The 9,670-nt window shown below is 43.0% G+C and overlaps 2 protein-coding genes across 3 annotated transcripts; one reads left to right on the top strand and one right to left on the bottom strand.

The window, feature by feature from the left end:
- Positions 1–1,569: 1,569 nt before the first annotated feature.
- On the bottom strand, positions 1,570–3,297 carry psmb6 (proteasome 20S subunit beta 6). Its single transcript, XM_084002457.1, has 7 exons — positions 3,155–3,297; positions 2,657–2,724; positions 2,484–2,549; positions 2,296–2,361; positions 2,076–2,205; positions 1,858–2,002; positions 1,570–1,760 (listed from the first exon to the last, which is right to left on the bottom strand). The coding sequence occupies exons 1-7, from the start codon at positions 3,248–3,250 to the stop codon at positions 1,633–1,635; spliced, it is 699 nt and encodes a 232-aa protein (XP_083858583.1). The 5' UTR covers positions 3,251–3,297; the 3' UTR covers positions 1,570–1,632.
- Positions 3,298–3,454: 157 nt separating this feature from the next.
- trappc1 (trafficking protein particle complex subunit 1) lies at positions 3,455–5,124 on the top strand (the record flags this gene model as incomplete). Of its 2 annotated transcripts, XM_084002481.1 has the most annotated exons (5): positions 3,455–3,511; positions 3,911–4,009; positions 4,100–4,170; positions 4,262–4,400; positions 4,925–5,124. In XM_084002481.1, 4 exons carry the CDS (start codon positions 3,911–3,913, stop codon positions 5,051–5,053), a joined length of 438 nt encoding a protein of 145 aa, XP_083858607.1. In that variant the 3' UTR covers positions 5,054–5,124. The 2 variants fall into 2 exon arrangements, with proteins under 2 accessions (XP_083858607.1, XP_083858606.1); XM_084002480.1 differs by lacking the exon at positions 3,455–3,511 and having other exon boundaries at positions 3,911–4,170.
- Positions 5,125–9,670: the final 4,546 nt, after the last annotated feature.

The following is a 9,670-nucleotide window of genomic DNA, read 5'->3' as shown; positions in this document are numbered from 1 at the left end:
AAATGAGGAAGCAGAAGGTTTGAGTTTCATCTGTGTGTGTGTGTGTGTGTGTGTGTGACTGTGTGTGTGTGTGTGTGTGTGTGTGGGGGGGGGGGGGGGGGGGGGGGGGCTGCCCTCCTGCTCTGTGTCTTTCTCTGCAGGACAATCAGTACTGACAGCTCTGAAGTGCCTCAATACGTGTGTGTGTGTGTGTGTGTGTGTGTGTGTGTGTGTGTGTGTGTGTGTGTGTGTGTGTGTGTGTGTGTGTGTGTGTGTGTGTGTGTGTGTGTGTGTGTGTGTGTGTGTGTAACATGTGTGTGTCATGGCTGTGATTTTTTCCAGTTTAACATTTTCCAGTTTTTGAAAAACCTCCTGACCTCCAACACACCAAACCCTGGAAACCCTTCAATGATCTCTAGAGGATCCTGAGAACCCCTGGGACCACCTGAAGGACTCCTAGAAAATCCCCAAGAATGCATGAATTCTCCTCCTAGAACCTGCAAAATAACCTCCTCAAAACCTCACAAATGACCAAGGACTCTTTGAACCTCCTGAAGAACCACCTCAACTCCTGTAACACTGTTCTTAAGAACCTCTACACCTGGTACCTCACCAACAACTCTGACCAGTTCCTTAAGAATGTTTAAACCACTTCCTTAAGGACTCTAGAGTCTGGACCATCCTACAGGACTGGGTAGATCCAAAGCATTCTTTGTTCATTTCCAAGGAGTTTAGGACCCCTTTAAGAACTTGTGGACCCCCGAGGACCCATGAAGCCGCCCAGACAGATAAAGAAGAGACAGACGGCCGGTCGCCGTGGTAATGATCATTCCTGTCAATCAACAAGTGATCTGTCAGCTGATAGGCTGAACGGGCTGACACCTCACTTCCTCCCCCGACCTGGTGATGACCTCACACACACACAGACAGTAACATGATCTTGTCTTTCAGTCTTTTGAAGTTTTGTAACTTAACGTGTGTGACAGATTGTGTGTGAGAATTATATTTATATTCATTGTAGTATATTAGTGTTTTTTTAAATATTAAGTTATTATACTTGGTCAGCAGAGATGGAAACTATGGCAACCAGTCTGACCCCAGAGACCTCCGCGTGGTGGTTCATGATGACGTTGACATGTTTTAAGTGCCTTGCTGCTGGGCTCTGTGGCAGAACAGCCTCTCATTGGTTCCTGTCAGAGGTCAAAGTTCACAGCTCAGTTCCGGCCACCTCGTTGGCCGACTAGGACAGGAAACTATGTGTGTGCTGTTGGCACGGCATTCAGGAGCGCACTCACTGACGGGAAATTCCAACACTCTTGAAAATATGTGAGAGAGAGACAGGCAGAGAGAGAGACATCTGTTGAACTCATGTAAAAGTTCTGATCATCATTAAGGTAAAAGTACACAATTAGGACTCTAATCATCTATATACCAACCAGAACCAGTGCAGACCTGAGACAACCTGGACCTGAACAAAGGTCCACACTAGAACCTGGTCTGACACATAGTCATGGTTTTAGTTTGACTGATGTCTCCACCTGCTGGAGGCTGAAGGAACTACAACCAGCGACAAATAACCACGACAGAGAGACAAGTTGAAAACTTTATTAACAACACAGAACGGTTAACAGCTGTGTGTGTGTGTGTGTGTGTTCAGTGTGTGGAGTATTTGGGCAGCTGGTTCCCCAGGATGACCCGTCTCTCTGTTCCCTCCTCGGAGATGCTCGCCAGTCTCACCACGCCGCCGCTGGAGCCGTCTCTCTCCATCGCCAGAGACAGCGCTGAGGGACAGACAGACAGGGAGAAACACGGTCAATGTGTGTCAAACGGAGTCCGCGGCGGACCGCAGATCCCAGCGTGCCCTGCGGCCGAGTGTACCTGTGGCGGTGAGCTCCAGACACTGGTCCTTGGTCAGGTCCGGCTTGTAGTTGGAGTCCATGAAGCCGTAGATGTAGGAGCTGCCGCTGCCTCCCACCGCCACCGGCTGCCTCACCAGCATCCCTCCAATGGGAACGCAGTACACCTGATGACACGGACAGGTGAGCAGAAAGAACACACCGACCTGGACATGTATGTGAACCTGGACTCAGCAGTACCTGCCCCCCCTTCCGGCGGTCCCAGCCCGCCACCAGGATCCCGGCCGTCAGCTCCTCCCGGTACCGGTAACAGCTGGCTCTGAACAGGTTTGCGGCGGTCTCCACCAATGGGGGCTCGTCCAGCTCGATGCTGGGGGCGGGACCACACACAGGTAGAGGTTACATCACCTGGCGGGGTGCCGAGGCCGGTACACGGTTTCTGGGAGGTTCGGTTCCTTACCTGTGGAAGCCCAGCTGGTAGGTGACCACGTCAGCGATGGCCTGGGTGTCCGCAGCGGATCCAGATCTGAGACAGACCACAACAACATCCTGGGTTCCTTCACAGTTCCATCACATGTTCTGGGTTCTCTGTCACATGTTCTATTTCTGGGTTCTCTATCTCATGTTCTGGGTTCTCCGTTAACTGACCTGCAGCAGAAGATCCGGTCGTGGATCGGAGTCAGTTTATCCGTCACTCTGTTGGCAATGTAAGCTCTGAGAGACAGACAGGCAGAGAGAGAGACAGGCAGGTTTAAATGGGTGATCACTACAGGCAGTAGTAACCATCGTCTTGAAGCTCCATAACAATGACTTGCCCTTACCCGGTGGTGGTTCGAGAGTCGGCACCGATCACCACTCCTCCATCATACTGCACCGCCATGATGGTGGTCTGACGGACAGACGGGTGGAGAGACAGACAGGTGTGTTTAATACAGCAGGTTAACTTGTTTGTTATCAATCGGGCACAAACAACGTTGCCCCCATTATCGGACCCCGCGTGTTTCTTCTCGTTTACGACCACTAGATGTGCGGTTAAACCCCTGAGTCCATCATCGGACACCGCTCATCCGGCTTTTGTGGTCGACGATGATCAGTTTCACAGTTCAATATCCACATCGTCCGCCGGGACCGGGGCCGAGTCCAGTCCGGTTCCGTTTAATCTTCTTATTTTTAATTAACGATACAGAGTTAGCATTTAGCCGTTAGCTTATAGAAGAAGTGCCGTCTCATTCAGCCGCCGTTTACAGTTTTAACATTCACCCCGTGAGCAGAACCGGGTCCGGATCGGTCCGCTCTGGTCCCGGAGCCTGCGTACTCACCCCGGTGCTGACTTCCTCGCTCATCCAGTCCGGGACCAGGTCGTTTTTGGAGGAAATCTGCTGTCCGAAGTGCGGCATCATTGCTGCTGCCGCCATCTTGTTTCTAGTGTTTGTACGAACTGCGACGGACGATCAGGCGGCTCATTTACGCGCTTAAACGCCGCGGAATACCTATAAATAACAGCGTAGAAAAACCCGTATGATTAAATAACAAGTTAGATCTCAACGCGTGTTTTTGTTTGATTCCTTTAAGTCAAATTTAAATCAATAAAACAAAACAAAAAAGGCAATATTTGGTCCGGCATATGATCGGATACCTGAGCGGGTCCTGAGCTTGGCAGGAAACCGGAAAAGAAGGTAAACACCTCGTCGGATTCGTAAAATGTCTCATTTATGTCACTTTAAAGACGGAATTCAGTGCGTTTGACCGCAACATGTTTTTTTGTAGTGGTTTATAATGATTTATTATATCCCTGTCTTGTTGAAATTATCTTCTAGTCGAGGATCCGCCATTTAATTCCGGTCGCGTCTCAGGTTGAAAAATATGCCGTTTTAATCCCGATTTAACAATAAATATCTACAAATGCACGCCAGACGACTACTTTAAGATTCTACGGGATGTAATCTTAATAATCTTAAATTCGGCACATATTTGAATCACTCGAATATTCATAGCGATGGAATGTTTGATATTTGGCAGACAATGCTAACGTTCAGAATGCTAACTGATATCGGGGTTCTGCGTGTTTGTTCCAGATGACGGTTCATAACTTGTACATATTTGACCGTAACGGCAGCTGTCTGTTTTATAACGAGTGGAACCGCAAGAAGCAGGCAGGGATCTCTAAGGACGAGGTGAGAGGACCGAGACCATCATACAAACACCATCCAATCAGAACCGTACAGATCCATCATGTCTGCCTGTCTGCCTGTCTGTCTGTGCAGGAGTTTAAGCTGATGTACGGGATGCTGTTCTCCATCCGTTCATTCGTCAGTAAGATGTCTCCTATGGACATGTATCCTTCACAACAGCTGTCTGTCTGTCTGTCTGTCTGTCCATTCTTTTCCCTGCCTGTCTGTTGTCCTTAGCAGCCCGTCTGTCCTCAGGAAGGAGGGCTTCCTGTCCTTTCAGACCAGCAAGTACCGTCTCCACTACTACGAGACGCCCAGTGGTCTGAGGTTTGTCATGAACACGGACCTGTCTGTCCCTAACGCCAGAGAGACACTGCAGCACATATACAGCAACGTAAGACACACACACACACACACACACACACACACACACACACACACAATTATGAGTTTGGATAATATTGTGACATTAACTGTCACTTAGAATTACTTGTTATATTCTCTCGAACAACAATCCCATTTACAGTTACACAAAATAAATCAAGGTAGTGACAGTTAAAAGGTAAATTGAATGTTTTTAAATGTGTTTTCCTTCCATTAACTAATTACTCCTTTAAAAAAAAATGGCATTCACACCAACGCAGTTTGAATTACTCTTATTTTGAAATGATCTCTTATCTAACAACAACTAACAGGAAGTATGTGTAGTGGTGAATGCCTTGCTATATTCAAATACATGACATCACCTGTGGAGAACCAGCTAGCACTGTGGTGAGGGTTGGCCGGGGGTTTTAAACGCTGATTCACTTTTGTACTGTTTGACTATGAAATTATCAGATTCTGTAACATGATAGGGTTTTATTGTGAAGGACTCAAGAAAAACCTGTGTGTGTGTGTGTCTGTGTGTCTGTGTCTTAGCTGTATGTGGAGTTCATCGTGAAGAACCCAGTGTGTGTGCTGGGTCAGAGTTTGGACAGCGAGCTGTTCAGCAGCCGACTTGACGCCTTCGTTAGAGCCCTGCCGTACTACAGTCCCCGTGCCGCCTGATGAACACACACACACACACACACACACAGTATTTATTGTGAACCTTTGTTGGATTAAAGGTCTGAACAAGTTGCTGTTGTCTGATTCTTTATTACAGTGGTCAGCTGATGGTACTAGATTTATTTAAATATATTAGGACGGGAAAGGTAAATCAGGAAGCTATCTTCTACCTCGAGAGTCTCCATCCAACACTGTGACGCATTTTTCTCCTAAAGCCAGTGTTTAAAAACCCTCGCCACCACCTTGGTGAGGGTGTGCTCGGGGTTTGGAATGCTGGCTTTACTCAAAGAGGACCAACTGGCATGGTGGTGAGGCCTGGCCCTGGGTTTTATGAATTTTGTTGATTTCAACGAATTTGACCATGGCCAAAACTCCGATTTGGTGAGACGAGCAATTTTTATGATTTCATAAATCATTTTTAACAATATTTTATGATTTTACTTTTTTTCCCGACATGCTATAGTTTGACTTTTTTTTTCTCCGAAAAATTTGACCATGGCTTTTTATGCTTGTTTTGGACTCCCTACACTCAGACTTGACGCGACAAGCGATATAAGCGATTTTTATGACTTTTTAATATTTTTTATGAATATTTCAAGAATTTATTTTTACTGACTTTTTCGTGAATTTTCGACATGCTTTTGTAAGACTTTTTTCTAAAAAAGATTTAAGATATTCTTCCAGCGTAGAGAAGGTTTTATTTAGCAGTGGACAGAGAGGAAGCATGTGAGAGAGATGGGGACGTGACATGCAGCAAAGGACCTCCAGGCGGGATTTGAACCGGTGTTGTCTGCATATATGTTTACATGGGTAAACGGCTTGCACTCTAACCACTAGGCCACATGCCAGCCATGAACAACCCTTTTTATGGCTTATTTGGACTCACTTCACCCAGACTTTGATTGACACGCGATACACAAGCATATGTTACGGCTTTTAAATCATTTTTACAACATTTTATGAATTTTGTCGATTTTTCACTTTATTTTCGACATGCTATAGTATGACTTTTTTTTTCCCACGAAAAATTTGACCATGGCTTTTTATGCTTGTTTTGGACTCACTACACTCAGACTTGACGCGACAAGCGATATGAGCGATTTTTATGACTTTTTAATATTTTTTATGAATATTTCAAGAATTTATTTTGACTGACTTTTTCTTGAATTTTCGACATGCTTTTGTATGACTTTTTTCTAAAAAAGATTTAAGATATTCTTCCAGCGTAGAGAAGGTTTTATTTAGCAGTGGACAGAGAGAAAGCATGTGAGAGAGATGGGGACGTGACATGCAGCAAAGGACCTCCAGGCGGGATTTGAATCGGTGTCGTCTGCATATATGTTTACATGGGTAAATGGCTTGCACTCTAACCACTAGGCCACATGCCAGCCATGAACAACCCTTTTTATGGCTTATTTGGACTCACTTCACCCAGACTTTGATTGACACGCGATACACAAGCATATGTTACGGCTTTTAAATCATTTTTACAACATTTTATGAATTTTGTCGATTTTTCACTTTTTTTTCGACATGCTATAGTATGACTTTTTTTTTCCCACGAAAAATTTGACCATGGCTTTTTATGCTTGTTTTGGACTCCCTACACTCAGACTTGACGCGACAAGCGATATAAGCGATTTTTATGACTTTTTAATATTTTTTATGAATATTTCAAGAATTTATTTTGACTGACTTTTTCGTGAATTTTCGACATGCTTTTGTATGACTTTTTTCTAAAAAAGATTTAAGATATTCTTCCAGCGTAGAGAAGGTTTTATTTAGCAGTGGACAGAGAGGAAGCATGTGAGAGAGATGGGGACGTGACATGCAGCAAAGGACCTCCAGGCGGGATTTGAACCGGTGTCGTCTGCATATATGTTTACATGGGTAAACGGCTTGCACTCTAACCACTAGGCCACATGCCAGCCATGAACAACCCTTTTTATGGCTTATTTGGACTCACTTCACCCAGACTTTAATTGACACGCGATACACAAGCATATGTTACGGCTTTTAAATCATTTTTACAACATTTTATGAATTTTGACGATTTTTCACCTTTTTTTTCGACATGCTATAGTATGACTCTTTTTTTCCCACGAAAAATTTGACCATGGCTTTTTATGCTTGTTTTGGACTCCCTACACTCAGACTTGACGCGACAAGTGATACGAGTGATTTTTATGACTTTTTAATATTTTTTATGAATATTTCAAGAATTTATTTTGACTGACTTTTTCTTGAATTTTCGACATGCTTTTGTATGACTTTTTTCTAAAAAAGATTTAAGATATTCTTCCAGCGTAGAGAAGGTTTTATTTAGCAGTGGACAGAGAGAAAGCATGTGAGAGAGATGGGGACATGACATGCAGCAAAGGACCTCCAGGCGGGATTTGAACCGGTGTCGTCTGCATATATGTTTACATGGGTAAACGGCTTGCACTCTAACCACTAGGCCACCTGCCAGCCATAAACAACCCTTTTTATGGCTTATTTGGACTCACTTCACCCAGACTTTGATTGACACGCGATACACAAGCATATGTTACGGCTTTTAAATAATTTTTACAACATTTTATGAATTTTGTCGATTTTTCACTTTTTTTTCGACATGCTATAGTATGACTTTTTTTTCCCCCCGAAAAATTTGACCATGGCTTTTTATGCTTGTTTTGGACTCACTACACTCAGAATTGACGCGACAAGCGATATGAGCGATTTTTATGACTTTTTAATATTTTTTATGAATATTTCAAGAATTTATTTTGACTGACTTTTTCTTGAATTTTCGACATGCTTTTGTATGACTTTTTTCTAAAAAAAGATTTAAGATATTCTTCCAGCGTAGAGAAGGTTTTATTTAGAAGTGGACAGAGAGAAAGCATGTGAGAGAGATGGGGACGTGACATGCAGCAAAGGACCTCCAGGCGGGATTTGAACTAGTGTCGTCTGCATATATGTTTACATGGGTAAATGGCTTGCACTCTAACCACTAGGCCACATGCCAGCCAAGAACAACCCTTTTTATGGCTTATTTGGACTCACTTCACCCAGACTTTGATTGACACGCGATACACAAGCATATGTTACGGCTTTTAAATCATTTTTACAACATTTTATGAATTTTGTCGATTTTTCACTTTATTTTCGACATGCTATAGTATGACTTTTTTTTTCCCACGAAAAATTTGACCATGGCTTTTTATGCTTGTTTTGGACTCCCTACACTCAGACTTGACGCGACAAGCGATATAAGCGATTTTTATGACTTTTTAATATTTTTTATGAATATTTCAAGAATTTATTTTGACTGACTTTTTCGTGAATTTTCGACATGCTTTTGTATGACTTTTTTCTAAAAAAGATTTAAGATATTCTTCCAGCGTAGAGAAGGTTTTATTTAGCAGTGGACAGAGAGGAAGCCTGTGAGAGAGATGGGGACGTGACATGCAGCAAAGGACCTCCAGGCGGGATTTGAACCGGTGTCGTCTGCATATATGTTTACATGGGTAAACGGCTTGCACTCTAACCACTAGGCCACATGCCAGCCATGAACAACCCTTTTTATGGCTTATTTGGACTCACTTCACCCAGACTTTGATTGACACGCGATACACAAGCATATGTTACGGCTTTTAAATCATTTTTACAACATTTTATGAATTTTGTCGATTTTTCACTTTATTTTCGACATGCTATAGTATGACTTTTTTTTTCCCACGAAAAATTTGACCATGGCTTTTTATGCTTGTTTTGGACTCCCTACACTCAGACTTGACGCGACAAGCGATATAAGCGATTTTTATGACTTTTTAATATTTTTTATGAATATTTCAAGAATTTATTTTGACTGACTTTTTCGTGAATTTTCGACATGCTTTTGTATGACTTTTTTCTAAAAAAGATTTAAGATATTCTTCCAGCGTAGAGAAGGTTTTATTTAGCAGTGGACAGAGAGGAAGCATGTGAGAGAGATGGGGACGTGACATGCAGCAAAGGACCTCCAGGCGGGATTTGAACCGGTGTCGTCTGCATATATGTTTACATGGGTAAACGGCTTGCACTCTAACCACTAGGCCACATGCCAGCCATGAACAACCCTTTTTATGGCTTATTTGGACTCACTTCACCCAGACTTTGATTGACACGCGATACACAAGCATATGTTACGGCTTTTAAATCATTTTTACAACATTTTATGAATTTTGTCGATTTTTCACTTTATTTTCGACATGCTATAGTATGACTTTTTTTTTCCCACGAAAAATTTGACCATGGCTTTTTATGCTTGTTTTGGACTCCCTACACTCAGACTTGACGCGACAAGCGATATAAGCGATTTTTATGACTTTTTAATATTTTTTATGAATATTTCAAGAATTTATTTTGACTGACTTTTTCGTGAATTTTCGACATGCTTTTGTATGACTTTTTTCTAAAAAAGATTTAAGATATTCTTCCAGCGTAGAGAAGGTTTTATTTAGCAGTGGACAGAGAGGAAGCATGTGAGAGAGATGGGGACGTGACATGCAGCAAAGGACCTCCAGGCGGGATTTGAACCGGTGTCGTCTGCATATATGTTTACATGGGTAAATGGCTTGCACTCTAACCACT

The sequence above is a fragment of the Eutrigla gurnardus genome, assembly GCF_963514095.1.
Source record: "Eutrigla gurnardus genome assembly, chromosome: 23".
NCBI lineage: Eukaryota > Metazoa > Chordata > Actinopteri > Perciformes > Triglidae > Eutrigla > Eutrigla gurnardus.
Note: the sequence above shows the minus strand (reverse complement) of the source record. Positions and strands in the feature narration are given on the sequence as shown.